General features: G+C 43.7%; 1 protein-coding gene across 3 annotated transcripts in view; it reads left to right on the top strand.

The window, feature by feature from the left end:
• Positions 1-15,754, top strand: part of PDGFRA (platelet derived growth factor receptor alpha) — a 65,363-nt gene extending 49,609 nt beyond the window's left edge. For all 3 annotated transcript variants that reach the window (XM_055294672.2, XM_063611222.1, XM_055294673.2), the window contains exons 17-23: positions 2,947-3,062; positions 3,418-3,540; positions 4,981-5,092; positions 6,352-6,451; positions 6,562-6,667; positions 7,867-8,108; positions 12,647-15,754. In XM_055294672.2, the coding sequence (XP_055150647.2) occupies positions 2,947-3,062; positions 3,418-3,540; positions 4,981-5,092; positions 6,352-6,451; positions 6,562-6,667; positions 7,867-8,108; positions 12,647-12,794 (947 nt within the window). In that variant the 3' untranslated portion in view covers positions 12,795-15,754. The remainder of the gene's footprint in view (positions 1-2,946; positions 3,063-3,417; positions 3,541-4,980; positions 5,093-6,351; positions 6,452-6,561; positions 6,668-7,866; positions 8,109-12,646) is intronic.
• The last annotated feature ends 760 nt before the right edge of the window (positions 15,755-16,514 follow it).

Raw genomic sequence — 16,514 nt, 5'->3', positions numbered from 1 at the left:
GTCTTATCTGACACAAGGCAAGTCCCTTCCACCTATGAGCCTGTAAAATAAAGAACAAGTTATTTACTTCCAAGATACAATGGGGTTATAGGCATTGGGTCAACATTCCCATTCCCAAAGGGAGAAATTGGCCAAAAGAAAGGGGCTACAAGCCCCACAGAAGTTCAGAACCCAGCAGGGCTGAAAGCTCCAAATAAACTCCATTGACTCCATATCCCGTATCCAGAGCACACTGGTGCAAGGGGTGGAGCTCTTGGGAGGGGTGGAACTCCCTGTGGTTTTGCAGGGTTCAGCCCCTGCAGCTGCTCTCAGGGGCTGGTGTCTAGTGCCTGTGGTTTTTCCAGGTGCAGAGTACAGGCTGTTGGTGGATACATTATTCGTGGAGGATGGTGGCCCTCCCCTCGTAGCTCCATGAGGCAGTGCCCCAGTGGAGGCTCTCTGTGGGGACTTCAACCCCACATTTCCCCTCTGCAATGCCCTAGTAGAGGTTCTCTGTGAGGGCTCCACTCCTGCAGCATGCTTCTGTCTGGACACCCTGGTTTTTTAATATATCCTCAGAAATCTAGGCAGAGGCTCCCAAGCCTCAACTCTTACACTCTTTGCACCCACAGGCTAACACCACGTGGAAGCGGCCAAGGTTTATGGCTGTCACAAGCTGAAGCAGCAGCCCAAGCTGCACGTGGACTCCTTTGAGCCATGGCTGGAACTGGAGTCATAGGGATGCAGGGAGCAGTGTCTCAAGGCTGTACAGGGCAGTGGACCCTGGGGCTGGCCCATGAAACCATTCTTCCCTCCTAGGCCTCTGGGCCTGTGATGGGAGGGGCTGCCATGAAGGTCTCTGAAATGCCTTCAAGGCCTTTTTCCCATTGTTTTGGCAATCAGCCTTTGCCTCCTTTTTAGTTATGCAAATTTCTCTAGCAAGTGGTTGCCCAGCAGCCCTCTTTAATTCTCTCCCAAAAAAGCTTTTACTTTCTCTGTCACATGGCCAAGCTACAAATTTTCCAAACTTTTATGCTGTGCTTCCCTTTTACTTTTTTTTTTTTTTTTTAAAGAGATGGGGTCTCGCTATATATATATTTTTTTTTTTTTTTTTTTTTTTTTTTTTTTTTTTTTGAGACGGAGTCTCGCTCTGTCGCCCAGGCTGGAGTGCAGTGGCGCAATCTCGGCTCACTGCAAGCTCCGCCTCCCGGGTTCACGCCATTCTCCTGCCTCAGCCTCTCCGAGTAGCTGGGACTACAGGCGCCCACCATGACGCCCTGCTAATTTTTTGTATTTTTAGTAGAGACGGGGTTTCACTGTGGTCTCGATCTCCTGACCTCGTGATTCGCCCGCCTCGGCCTCCCAAAGTGCTGGGATTACAAGCTTGAGCCACCGCGCCTGGCCTAGGGGTCTTGCTATGTTGTCTAGGCTAGTTCGAACCTTGGACTCAAGCAATCCTCTCATCTCAGCCTCCCAAAGTGTTGGGATTATAGGTGTGAGCCACTGCGCCCAGCCTCTGCTTCTCTTTTAAATATAAGTTTCAACTTTAAGTCATTTCTTTGCTTCTGCATCTGAGTGCAGGCTATTGGAAGCAGCCAGGCCATATCGTGAACACTTTGCTGCTTAGAAATTTCTTCCACCAGATATCCTAGGTCATCACTCTCAAGTTCAAACTTCCACATATTCCTAGGGCATGGATATAATGTGGCCAAGTTCTTTGCTGAGGCTTAACAAGGGTGACCTTTACTCCAGTTCTCAATAAGTTCTTCATTTTCATCCGAGACCTTGGCAGCCTTGATTTCATTGTCCATATCATTATCAGCATTTTGGTTACAAGCATTTAACCAGTCTCTAAGAAGTTCCAAACTTTCCTTCATCTTCCTGTCTTCTTCTGAGCCCTCCAAACTCTTCTAATCTCTGCCTGTTACCCAGTTATCTTTACAGCAATTCTCCATTCCTTGATACCAATTTTCTCTGTTAGGCTGTTTTTGCATTGCTATAAAGAAATACCTAAGACTGAGTAATTTATAAAGAAAAGAGGTTTCATTGGCACATGGATTCTGCAGGCTATACAGGCATTTGCTTCTGGAGAGGCCTCAGGAAGCTTCCAATCATGGTGGAAGGTAAAGGGGGAGCAGGCATATCACATGGCCAGAGCAAGAGCAAGTGAGACAGAGAGAGAGAGAGAGAGGTGCCACACAGTTTTAAACAGGCAGATCTTGCAAGAAATCACTCACTTTTGCAAGGATAGCACCAAGGGGATGGTGCTAAACCATTCATGAGAAATTCACCCCCATGATCCAGTCACCTCCCACCAGGCCCCACCTCCAATACTGGGGATTACACTTTAATATGAGATTTGGGTGGGGACACATATCCAAACTATATCATTGTGTGCGTGTGTGTGTGTGTGTGTATGTGTATAATTTTTAAACCAGATATATGTTTCTGCATATCTCTTTTCTTTCTTTCATTCTTTCTTTCTTTTTTTTTACTTTGAGACAGAGTCTCACTCTGTCACCCAGGCTGCAGTGCAGTGGTGCAATCTCGGCTCACTGCAACTCACTGCAACCTCCTCCTCCCTGGTTCAAGCAATTCCCCTGCCTCAGCCTCCAGAGTAGCTGGGATTACAGGCACATGCCACCATGCCTGGCTAATTTTTTTGTATTATTAGTAGAGATAAGGTTTCACCGTGTTGGCCAGACTGGTCTCGAACTTCTGACCTCAGGCAATCCACCCACCTCGGCCTCCCAAAGTGCTGGGATTATAGGCATAAGCCACCATGCCTGGCCTATATATCTATTTTCTAAGATAGAATCTTTGCATAGTGATATTCACCTGTGAGATCTAAACATTCTACAAAAAAATTAACAAAATATTTTTGGATGTGTTCTTTGGGCATGCCTCTGCAACTTGATGATTTCCTGCTGCCTGCCAGCACCAATACATTTAATTTCTTTTCTGCAGACTCAGAAGTCAAAAACCTCCTTTCAGATGGTAACTCAGAAGGCCTTACTTTATTGGATTTGTTGAGCTTCACCTATCAAGTTGCCCGAGGAATGGAGTTTTTGGCTTCAAAAAATGTAAGTTCAAGGAACAGAGACCTTTTTAGACCCAGCCACAGATTTCAGTGAGTGGAGTGTGGAAGGAGATGCTAGGAGATAGATCTTGGAAAGGCCATTAATAACAGGGGCTCTTACTTACCTGTCTCTCTCCTTCATCCCTTACGCAAGGCAGGGAGTCTGAAATCATCAGGCGTCTACTCTTTTCTAGAGCTTTCCCTCTGTTGGGAGTGGGTGGAGTGAGAACCTGGGAGAAGGATAGCCCTTTATATCCAGGCAGGCAGCTCCAAGTGCCACCATGGATCAGTCTTGCAGGGGTGATGCTGTTCAGCTACAGATGGCTTGACCCTGAGTCATTTCTTCCTTTTCCATGCAGTGTGTCCACCGTGATCTGGCTGCTCGCAACGTCCTCCTGGCACAAGGAAAAATCGTGAAGATCTGTGACTTTGGCCTGGCCAGAGACATCATGCATGATTCGAACTACGTGTCGAAAGGCAGTGTACGTCCTCACTTCCCTCACTGGGCATGCTCACCCTTCTTCACTTTAATCTCTGAAGTCAGGTGTTGCTTCTAGAGATTCAGTGCCTGTTTTTTAAAACATCAATAGACTACAAGGGGTCAGTACACAGCCTTGGCAGCAGATTGCCCAGGTGTGAGTGCCAGCTGCACCACTTACTTAATTTGGATTTGGGCCTAGATACTCTACTGTTCTGCCCCTCTGTCTCCCTGACTGTAGCGGGAGGTGATGATAGTACCTATTTGCTGAGTTGCTATGGGGATTAAATCAATGAATTCATGTAAAGTGCTTAGGACAGTGCCTGGCATATAGAAACAGCACTCAATAATGTTAGCTATTTTATTTATTTATTTATTTATTTTCTTTTTGAGAGAGAGTCTCACTCTGTCACCCAGGCTGGAGTGCAGTGGTGCAATCTTGGCTCACTGCAAACTTCTGCCTCCCAGGTTGAAGCAATTCTCCTGCCTCAGCTTCCCGAGTAGCTGGGATTACAGGCATGCACCACCATGCTCAGCTAATTTTTGCATTTTTAGTAGAGACAGGGTTTCACCATGTTGCCCAGGCTGGTCTCGAACTCCTGGCCTCAAGTGATCCACCTGCCTCAGCCTTCCAAAGTGCTGGGATGACAGGTGTGAGCCACTGCACCTGGCAAGTGTTAGCTATTAATATGTCAGTTGTGTGTATGCATGGACAAGCATGCATTCCCAAGGATGGTGTCTTTATATTTTAAGCTTTTATCAGATTTTCAAAAGCCATCTGTGACCACTAAAATATTGAAACCATTTGGGTTTATATATCTTGGAGGCACAGTTTCCTTAAAGATACTCATTTTGTTGTCTACTTGAACCATTCTTCCCATCCCTTCCACTTCTCAGCAGATGACATAGCTCCCTGTAGGGAAACATCTGCTCCCTGTAGGTACAATTCCAAATCACCTCACTGCACTGGACGTGAGACAGCTTATGGCAGCTGCTGCTTCCACCTAGAGAAAGACATGGGCCTGCATCCATGCTGTGTGTGATTCATGTACTCATGTGGCTGTGATAGCTGTAATCAGCTCAGAGATCACTGGATCTGTTCTTAATTTTGTTCCCAGGAATATCTAAAAATAGGAAACGGGTCCATTCAGGGCTTACACCTTTTGGGTGAAAATTCAGGATTAATGTTTTTGGATATTATTCCTTTGGAGGACATAAAAGGCAATATTGACCATTCATCATTCATCTAGTATTTGTTGAGCACCTACTATGTGCCAGGCACTGAGAGTTCAGTAATGAACAAAACACATGTAAAAGACACTCAGATGGGACAAGATAATTAGCACAAGTTATTAAGAGCCCAAGGGGAACGCTTTTCTATTTCCACTGCTGTAGATCATCAGTGAGTAGACATGGGTTTAACTCTCTCCCTCTTTCCTTGCAGACCTTTCTGCCCGTGAAGTGGATGGCTCCTGAGAGCATCTTTGACAACCTCTACACCACATTGAGTGATGTCTGGTCTTACGGCATTCTGCTCTGGGAGATCTTTTCCCTTGGTATGGGCCTGACATCGCTGCTTATTTGGGCTGTTCTGAAACACCACTGGAAGGAAAATGTGTTCTTTCAAGCCCCAGGGTGTAGACAGTGTTAATATAACCTGGTGTGAGGCCAGTATGCTGCAGCCACCTCACACCACATGTTGTGCCTTATTGTGTCTGAGATAGGCCCATGCAGGTGGAGATGGGGGTTTTTGTTGGGGGTTGCGTCTCACTCCTGGCCTCTGCCCCTCCTCTCCTTTGGGCTATGCCAGAGTGACTTCCTCCCACTGGAAGTGGTCCCAATGACATTCGCATCCCAGCTGCTTTTTCATTTTGGGCTTTGGGTCACATGGGTTCACCCATGGAGAGTGGGCCCTCCCTCACCTGGTGGCGATTGTTGCTCAGGTGAAAAGGGGTATGTGGAGGGAAGGGTAGGGCTCTCATTCCTGGTTGTCATTGGCCAGTCTTGATAACCCAGGTGCTGAACAACCCAGGTGCCTTGGGCTGTCCGGTGAGGTCCCTAAGAGAAGGATGAGCCATAACCCTGACATCTGGATGGTTCATCTGGGGAGATGAGACTTACACACTTAGGGATAAACAGTGTGGTGCTGATTTAAAATTGTAATTTGAGTCTTGAGTAAAGAGAAAGGAGTCCTGGAATAGTGTGGGAAGGCTTCAGAGAGGGAACTTAACTTGACCTGGCCTTGGCTTTGAAAGTGTGAAATGTTTCATGAATTTATCTGTCATCAGGATGTAATAGTAAAGTGCGTCTTCCTGCCCCATCTCCTTTTTCATCCTAGTTCTCCCTCCATGGATGATCACAATGGATCATCCCCCAGTGGCTTAATGGAGTCTCGTACTCCCTTGAAAGCAGAGAGGCTGCCACTTTGATTTTTGCTTTAGAGCTATTTGAACATACCTGGTGAGAAAGAATCTCTGGGTTTTAATGATTCAGAATTTCTCCTTGCTTTTCTAGTTCATTTTGTCTGTGTTGATCCAATAGTCATACATATTGAAAAACACTTGAACGCTTGTTTCTAAAGATGTAGAATTTTTGTGATGGTACTTGGACTTGACCAACCTGGAGTCCTAATTAAATTTAAGATTTGAGCTGGTCTCTGAAGTCAAGGAGATGATGACACTGAATTTTCTTGAAGAAACCAGTGCTTCAAGGCTATAGGATCTGAAAGGTTTTCTAACAGTGTTCTATCGTGCCAAGTGTTTCAACAAGGCACTGAGCGTTTGTTAGTCCTGGTGTTTTATTGTTTGGCTTTTAGGTGGCACCCCTTACCCCGGCATGATGGTGGATTCTACTTTCTACAATAAGATCAAGAGTGGGTACCGGATGGCCAAGCCTGACCACGCTACCAGTGAAGTGTAAGCTCCTTCCTCATCCCGGGGGCCTGTGTTCATAGTCCGTGGTTCTAGTGGGAGGGAGGGGCCCTGAGACTTCCCCCTGTGCCCACTCTTGAGTTCTGTCCCCACAGCTACGAGATCATGGTGAAATGCTGGAACAGTGAGCCGGAGAAGAGACCCTCCTTTTACCACCTGAGTGAGATTGTGGAGAATCTGCTGCCTGGACAATATAAGAAGGTGTGTTTGGATCTGTGGGTGGAAAGGTCTGGATAAAGCTGGAAATTATACCAGTGAGCTGTGCTGTTCCGCAGTTCTAGAGGAGCATTTTCAAAAGAGGCAAAAGATTGTGTGATCCAGTGGCTGGGCTTCATGGCGGTGCTCCATGAGACCCTAGTAGCAATGATGAATGAAAACCCTCCCCTTCCCGTGGGGCTTTCCTTTCATCTTAAATGTGCAGTACCTGTAAGCACTATTCTCCAGATGTTTGAGTATCAGAAGTTAGTGTGCAGTTAGAAGACTCAGGGCATCCATGGCCATTACATCACTAATTTGAATGCACTTAAATCCATGTGAAATTGGCTTTTACCAGCTGACTGGAAGAAACAACCTCAGTTGTTATCTGTGGCACCAGCTGGTTTTTTGTGGAATAGGAAGCATTGTTGAAAGGAACAAATGTAATTTCATGGAACCAAGCAGGATCTGTAAATGAGTGAAACAACTTTCTGCTGAGGTGTTGAGAGGAAAACTCAAGACATAATCTCAGTTTCTTAGATTCAGATTAGTCCCTGTGTAGACTTTTTATACTTATCATTTTTCTTCCTTCTTCTCAAGGAGGAATAGCATTAGGAGACTGTGTGCCGAACTGGAAGTTAAATACTTCTGTCTGTTAATTATCTCTCTGCCCACTACAACTTTCACAGGTGAGGCAGTGAGGAGGCAGAAGGAAATTAACCCTCGGTTGGTCAAAGATGCTCTGACTGGTGGAAATGTGTTGGTGGGAAGAGATTGAAGTTATTGTTGAAAATAGGGTTTTTTCACATCCAATGTTAGACCTCTCCAATGTTTAAGGATCATGAAGGCTTTGGGTATTATCCACCCAATAGAAGTCCTCACTGCCTCTCTATGGGACCCATCCAAGCCCTGGAAAGGCAACGTGATGGGGACCAGAACGGTTCTCGGTTGTAGCTACTGACTTGGAGAAGGGGCTACTGGTATCTTAGCACCTAATGGCAGAAGCTCTTTACCATTGATGGCCCCTTCTTCATATTCTACGTCTCTGGGGATAGTTGACATGACTGTCCTTCAACTAAGTCCCACATCTTCCAGGTAGTTTGGAAATATGTACAGTTAAATAATAGTAAGTTCTGAGTGTCTCTATTCATTTTTGAGGTTTGGTTGTTAACACTTGATTAAATATGTTCAATGAATGTTTATAGAGTTATGAAAAAATTCACCTGGACTTCCTGAAGAGTGACCATCCTGCTGTGGCACGCATGCGTGTGGACTCAGACAATGCGTACATTGGTGTCACCTGCAAAAACGAGGAAGACAAGCTGAAGGACTGGGAGGGTGGTCTGGATGAGCAGAGACTGAGCGCTGACAGTGGCTACATCATTCCTTTGCCTGACATTGACCCTGTGCCTGAGGAGGAGGACCTGGGCAAGAGGAACAGACACAGGTAGCTGTGGGGGCAGCCTCAGTGTCTCACCTTTCCCCTCCCCCAGAGGCCCTGAGGGAGAGGACCCATTGTCCCTGATAATGGTGCACTCCTGGTTGGTAAATATGTACTCAGGGACAAGTTGCAGAATCCTCGGGAGGTCCGCATGGTTTTGAAAATGCTTCCCAGATGATTCTAATATGTTCCCCCTGGGGCTGGGGGAGGGATGTGCATGTTGTAGGGAGAGGGACATGCTTCCCTGGCGGAGAATCTTTGAACAAATTCTCAGGTAATTTGATCGAATTGATACAGAACTGTGATTATTGAGATCATATAAGCCTCTCCTGCCATTGTCTTAAATAGTCATTGAATTAGGGAAAAAGTGAAGAGAGGCAGGACTGGGTCCTTTGATGCTATACCCTACCTGTGAATTGGAATCACCTGCAGAGATTTAAAAACTGCTGATATACAAGCCTCACCCAAAACAACAAATTAGAATCCCTGGGGGTGGTGGCCAACTGCTCCCTGGCTGATTTGTTTCTTCTTTCTTTTAAATTTTGTATTATGGAAGATTTCTAACATGTGCACAATTCACATAGTATAGTGAGCTGTTCAGTATCCGTCACCCAGCTTCAATCACTATGGACTCTGCCAGCCTGGATGCACGCATGGCCATGTCTGTCTCAGCCTCCCCTGGATTGTTTGGAAGCAAATCCTAGACACCTTATCATTTCACCCATAAATATTCCAGTGTGTGTCTCTTAAAGATAAGGGCTCTATTTTAAAGAACAACAGTTATTAAAAATAACTACAATGCCATTATCTCACCCAAAACAGGGACAATAAATCGTTAAGGCATCAGACAGCCAGTTAAAGTTCAAATTATCTCGCAAATATTATCATACTGCATTAAAAAGCGGGCAGAGGACATGAGCAGACACTTTTCAAAAGAAGACACACATGCAGCCAACAAGCATATGAAAAAATGTGCAACATCACTGATCACTAGAGAAATGCAAATCAGAACCGTGATGAGATACCATCTCACACCAGACAGAATGGTTATTATTAAAAAGTCAAAAAATAACAGATGCTGGTGAGGTTGTGGAGAAAAGGGGAAGCTTATACACTGCTTGTTGAAGTGCAGATTAGTTCAGCTATTGTGGAAAGCAGTGTGGTGATTTCTCGAAGAACTTTTAACAGAATTACCATTCAATCCAGCAATCTCATTATTGGGTATATAACCAAAGGAATATAAATCATTCTACCATAAAGACATGCAAACGTATGTTCACTGCAGCACTATTCACAATAGCAAAGACATGGAATCATCCTAAATGCCCATTGACAGTAGACTGGATAAAGAACATCTGGCACATATACACCATGGAATACTATGCGTTGATAAAAAGGAACAAGATCTGAGATACCGTCTCCTACCAGTCAGAATGGCTATTATTTAAAAGTCAAAAAGCAACAGATTGTGGTGAGGTTCTGGAGAAAAAGAAACACTTTTACAGTGTTGGTTGGGGTGTAAATTAGTTCAACCATTGTGGAAGACAGTGTGGCGATTCCCCAAAGACCTAGATGCAGACATACTGTTTGACCCATCAATCCCATTACTGAGTATATACCCAGAGGGATAGAAATCATTCTATTATAAAGGCACATGCACATGTATGTTCACTGCTGCACTGTTCACAATAGCAAAATCATGGAATCAACCTAAATGCCCATCAATGATAGATTGGATTTAAAAAATGTGATACATATACACCATGGAATACGACGCAGCCGTAAAAAGGAATGAGATCATGTCCTCTGCAGGGACATGGATGGAGCTGGAAGCCATCATCCTCAGCAAACTAACACAGGAACAGAAAACCAAATACCACATGTTCTCACTTATAAGTGGGAGCTGAACGATGAGGACACATGGACACATGGAGGGAAACAGTACACACTGGGGCCTTTCAGGGGTTGGGGGTTGGGTGGAGCATCAGGAAGAATAGCTAATGGAAGCTGGGCTTAATACCTGGGTGATGGGATGATCTGTGCAGCAAACCACCATGACGCATGTTTACCCCTGTAACAAACCTGCACATCCTGCATATGTACCCCTGAACTTACAAAGTGGAAAATACAAAAATGAAATTTAAAAAAGAACAAGATCATGTCCTTTGCAGCAGCATGGATGGAGCCAAGAGGTCATTATCCTTAGCAAACTAATGCAGGAACAGAAGACCAGATACCGCATGTTCTCACTTATAAGTGGGAGCTAAAACAACGAGAACACATGGACACAAAGAGGGAAACAACACACACCAGGGCATAGTTGAGGGTGCAGGGTGGGAGAAGGAAGAGGATCAGAAAAAATACCTATCAGATACTGTGCTTATTACCTGGGTGATGAAATAATCTGTACATCAAACCCCCATGACATGTGATTTATCCATGTAACAAACCTGCACATGTGCCCTTGAACATAAAAGTTAAAAAAATGTTATCATACACTTGTTTTGTTCTGTTTGAGATCCAGATAAGAGTCACACATTGCACTTGGTTGCTATGTCTCTGTAAGTTCACTTTGCCTCTTTTTTTTGCCCTCTTACATATTATTTGTGAAGAAACCATAGTGTTTGCCTGTGGAGTTCCCACAATCAGAATTTTGCTGATTACATCCTTGTAGTGTCCTTCTCAGGTGCTTCTGTCTTCTCTACGTGTTGTAAACTGGTAGTTAGTCTAGGAACTTAACCTGACTCAGGTTAGGTCTTTGGCAAACATGCTTCAAAGATGGTTCTGTGTGCTTCTGTCAGGAGGTATGCACTGTCCAGTTGTCTGCCTTTTGTAACATTATCAGTCATTGGGTGATTATTACCTAGAATTTCTTTTTTTTTTTTGAGATGGAGTCTCGCTCTGTTACCCAGGCTGGAGTGCAGTGGTGTGATCTCAGCTTACTGTAACCTCCTGGGTTCAAGCCATTCTCATACCTTCGCCTCCTGAGTAGCTGGGATTACAGGCACATGCCACCATGCCCAGCTGATTTTTGTATTTTTCGTAGAAATGGGGTTTCAGCATGTTGGCCAGGCTGGTTTTGAACTCCTGACCTCAAGTGATCTGCTGGTCTTGGCCTCCCAAGGTGCTGGGATTATAGGCATGAACCACCTCGCCTGGCCTAGATTCTTTAACTCAGCACCAAGGTGGAGCTAATGCCCAGGCAGGACTGAGAATCACTGGTTCATGTGGTCAGATGGAGGAGACCAGGCCCCAGTTCTCTGCTCTCTTTGCATGGCCCTTGGACAGAGGTAGGACAAGGTGATGATAGTGGCCCCTAGTTCAAGGTCCAAGTTACTTGTGTGTGTGTGTGTGTGTTTTTTTTCCTCTTCTTTCCCATCAGAGCATTATTTTGGAGGCTTATGACTGTGACCTTTGTTAACCAATTTAGGTATAATATGTAGACAGCCCTTGTTTATTTGTATGAACTGGGTAATTTTAAAAGTATGGCTTTTCTATTTTGTTTTAGAATATGTTATGTAATTTGAAGATGAGACCACAGTGGCCCATCAGTCTTCGGTTTTTTATTATGCTTTGCTCAGGCCAGTTTTTATAATGTGTTTATATCTCTTGAGCAAACGGTGTTCCTTCAAGTTTCGGGGGTCTGTGATGGAACTTCACGGGGGTCAGGGAAGGCTGGGCAGTGAATCTAGGGCTCTCTGTCTCAGATCTTTTCTCAATTTGGTTACTTTGTATTTGTGGGCTCTGAATAATATTTGAGTAGTAAGAGGGTTCTGCTTTTATATAAAGTTAGAAAGTCACATTGGAATAAATAACATGAGAAAGGTGCCCAGAAGTTTTCTAGGGCTACAACAGGCTGAGCTGCAGAATTTGAAACACCAGGAATTGAACTTTCTCAGTTGAAGTTCAAGTTCAAGTTAAGTAACTTGTGTGGCATCACGCAGCTAGTAAGTGGGGGGACCATTACAGACCTAAGGCTTTCTGACTCCAGAACTCCCCTTTCAGCCACTTCTCTAGTACATAAGGAGCCGTCACCTGGGCCTTCAAGTTGAGGGGCCACTGGGGGGCATTGGATGTCAAGAGAGAGGAGAAGAGGGCATTCCAGGCAAGTGGCAGGAGAACCTGAGAACACAGTATGGATGCTCAGGAGGCTTCCAGGAGAGCACCTGATGGGCCTGGCTGCAGCTTGCACCCTGATGGGCCTGACTTCACCCTCTGCTCTGCCTTCCCAGGCCTTTGGATCAGGCATTGCTTATGTTCTCTTCCACTAGGATTGAGTAGGGAAAGTAGAAATTCTTGCAGCTTGTCAGCAACTTTGATGAAAGACCCGGCAGAAAAGCAGGAAAGCTGAAGTGTGAAAATGACAGGTGGACCTTGGTTTTCCACGTGGCCTACCACAGCATGTCAGGCCTGGGAGCAGAATCTTGCCATACTCTGCAGCCCAAATTTGAATGCCAAAGGCTTTCCTTTGTCTCTAGAGGGCCACAGTCTAGTTCTAGTTCTGTGCAGGAGTTGTAATCTTTGCTCTTCTCTCCCTCCTCCAGTTCGCAGACCTCTGAAGAGAGCGCCATTGAGACGGGTTCCAGCAGTTCCACCTTCATCAAGAGAGAGGACGAGACCATTGAAGACATCGACATGATGGATGACATCGGGATAGACTCTTCAGACCTGGTGGAAGACAGCTTCCTGTAACTGGCGGATTCAAGGGGTTCCTTCCACTTCTGGGGCCACCTCTGGATCCCGTTCAGAAAACCACTTTATTGCAATGCGGAGGTTGAGAGGAGGACTTGGTTGATGTTTAAAGAGAAGTTCCCAGCCAAGGGCCTCTGGGAGCCTTCTAAATATGAATGAATGGGATATTTTGAAACGGACTTTGTCAGTGTTGCCTCTTGTAATGCCTCAGTAGCATCTCAGTGGTGTGTGAAGTTTGGAGATAGATGGATAAGGGAATAATAGGCCACAGAAGGTGAACTTTGTGCTTCAAGGACATTGGTGAGAGTCCAACGGACACAATTTATACTGCGACAGAACTTCAGCATTGTAATTATGTAAATAACTCTAACCAAGGCTGTGTTTAGATTGTATTAACTATCTTCTTTGGACTTCTGAAGAGACCACTCAATCCATCCATGTACTTCCCTCTTGAAACCTGGTATCAGCTGCTGTTGAACTTTTTAAAGAAGTGCATGAAAAACCACTTTTGAACCTTAAAAGGTACTGGTACTATAGCATTTTGCTATCTTTTTTAGTGTCAAAGAGATAAAGAATAATAATTAACCAACCTTGTTTAATAGATTTTGGTCATTTAGAAGCCTGACAACTCATTTTCATATTGTAATCTACATTTATAATACTACTACTGTTATCCGTAATGCTAAATGTGTAATAATGTAACATGATTTCCCTCCAGAGAAAGCACAATTTAAAACAATCCTTACTAAGTAGGTGATGAGTTTAACAGTTTTTGACATTTATATTAAATAACGTTTCTCTATAAAGTATGGTAATAGCTTTAGTGAATTAAATTTAGTTGAGCATAGAGAACAAAGTAAAAGTAGTGTTGTCCAGGAAGTCAGAATTTTTAACTGTACTGAATAGGTTCCCCAATCCATTGTATTAAAAAACAATTAACTGCCCTCTGAAATAATGGGATTAGAAACAAACAAAACTCTTAAGTCCTAAAAGTTCTCAATGTAGGGGCATAAACCTGTGCTGAACATAACTTCCCATGTATATTACCCAATGGAAAATATAATGATCAGCAAAAAGACTGGATTTGCAGAAGTTTTTTTTTTTTTCTTCATGCCTGGTGAAAGCTTTGGCGACCCCAATATATGCATTTTTTGAATCTATGAACCTGGAAAGGGTCAGAAGGATGCCCAGACATCAGCCTCCTTCTTTCACCCCTTACCCCAAAGAGAAAGAGTTTGAAACTCAAGACCATAAAGATATTCTTTAGTGGAGGCTGGATGTGCATTAGCCTGGATCCTCAGTTCTCAAATGTGTGTGGCAGCCAGGATGACTAGATCCTGGGTTTCCATCCTTGAGATTCTGAAGTGTGAAGTCTGAGGGAAACCAGAATCTGTATTTTTCTAAACTCCCTGGCTGTTCTGATCGGCCAGTTTTCAGAAACACTGACTTAGGTTTCAGGAAGTTGCCATGGGAAACAAATAATTTGAACTTTGGAACAAGGTTGGAATTCAACCACGCAGGAAGCCTACTATTTAAATCCTTGGCTTCAGGTTAGTGACATTTAATGCCATCTAGCTAGCAATTGCGACCTTAATTTAACTTTCCAGTCTTAGCTGAGGCTGAGAAAGCTAAAGTTTGGTTTTGACAGGTTTTCCAAAAGTAAAGATGCTACTTCCCACCGTATGGGGGAGATGAACTTGCCTTGTCTCCTGTCTCGTGCCTCCCACTCCATACCCCGCCAAGGAAAGGCATGTACAAAAATTATGCAATTCAGTGTTCCAAGTCTCTGTGTAACCAGCTCAGTGTTTTGGTGGAAAAAACATTTTAAGTTTTACTGATAATTTGAGGTTAGATGGGAGGATGAATTGTCACATCTATCCACACTGTCAAACAGGTTGGTGTGGGTTCATTGGCATTCTTTGCAGTACTGCTTAATTGCTGATACCATATGAATGAAACATGGGCTGTGATTACTGCAATCACTGTGTGTACTATCGGCAGGTGATGCTTTGGAAGATGCAGAAGCAATAATAAAGTACTTGACTACCTACTGGTGTAATCTCAATGCAAGCCCCAACTTTCTTCCACCTTTTTCATAGTAAGTGCGAAGGCTGAGCCAGATTGGCCAATTAAAAACGAAAACCTAACTAGGTTCTGTAGAGCCAATTAGACTTGAAATACATTTGTGTTTCTAGAATCACAGCTCAAGCATTCTGTTTATTGCTCACTCTCCCTTGTACAGCCTTATTTTGTTGGTGCTTTGCATTTTGATATTGCTGTGAGCCTTGCATGACATCATGAGACCGGATGAAACTTCTCAGTCCAGCAGTTTCCAGTCCTAACAAATGCTCCCACCTGAATTTGTATATGACTGCATTTGTGTGTGTGTTTTCAGCAAATTCCAGATTTGTTTCCTTTTGGCCTCCTGCAAAGTCTCCAGAAGAAAATTTGCCAATCTTTCCTACTTTCTATTTGTATGACAATCAAAGCTGGCCTGAGAAACACAATTTGTGACTTTTTAAACGATTAGTGATGTCCTCAAAATGTGGTCTGCCAATCTGTACAAAATGGTCCTATTTTTGTGAAGAGGGACGTAAGATAAAATGATGTTATACATCAATATGTATATATGTATTTCTATATAGACTTGGAGAATACTGCCAAAACATTTATGACAAGCTGTATCACTGCCTTTGTTTATATTTTTTTAACTGTGATAATCCCCACAGGCACATTAACTGTTGCACTTTTGAATGTCCAAAATTTATATTTTAGAAATAATAAAGAGAAAGATACTTACATGTTCCCAAAACAATGGTGTGGTGAATGTGTGAGAAAAACTAACTTGATAGGGTCTACCAATACAAAATGTATTACGAATGCCCCTGTTCATGTTTTTGGTTTAAAACGTGTAAATGAAGATCTTTATATTTTAATAAATGATATATAATTTAAAGTTATACTAAGGTTTCAGCATTTTTGTTTTTAGTTTAATCATAAGAATTAAAGCAATCCTGTTCTATTTACTTCCTTGGCAACATCTGTAGGACTCTATATTAGGCTTTTTTTTTTTTTTTTCCCTGAGACGGAGTTTTGCTCTTGTCATCCAGGCTGGAGTGCAGTGGCGTGATCTCAGTTCACTGCAACTTCTGCCTCCCAAGTTCAAGCAATTCTCCTGCCTCAGCCTCCCAAGTAGCTGGGATTATAGGCGCCTGCCACCGTGCCCGGCTAATTTTTGTATTTTTAGTAGAGATGGGGTTTCATCATGTTGGCCAGGCTGGTCTTGAACTCCTGACCTTAGGTGATCTGCCTGCCTTGGCCTCCCAAAGTGCTGGGATTACAGGCGTGAACCACCATGGCTGGCCTATATTAGGCTTTTGATGAACCAATAGAATATCTAACGTTTAAGACATTATATGAGCTAGATTGTTCTACGACACAGTATTTGACTTAAAGATGATTGGCACTTGGCTCATCTTTGGTCTTGTCATTTTTTTGATTAATCATCTTTATCCTGTGGTGTTTTCTTCCCCTGCATAGGGAATACAGGACTGCATTTACTCTGTACAACATTCAACTGTCGTAAAAGTGTAGGAAGTAAAATGTTAAAGTATTTTTCCACCGTGTCTTCTTCCCTGTCCCTGTCCTATTTCCAAGAGGCAGAGCTGCACCACTTGGTGTGTCTTCTAAACTTCCAGTTCCCTTTGTATGCATCTGTGT

Source organism: Symphalangus syndactylus, chromosome 10 (assembly GCF_028878055.3).
Source record: "Symphalangus syndactylus isolate Jambi chromosome 10, NHGRI_mSymSyn1-v2.1_pri, whole genome shotgun sequence".
NCBI lineage: Eukaryota > Metazoa > Chordata > Mammalia > Primates > Hylobatidae > Symphalangus > Symphalangus syndactylus.
This window is presented reverse-complemented; position numbering and strand designations above follow the sequence as displayed.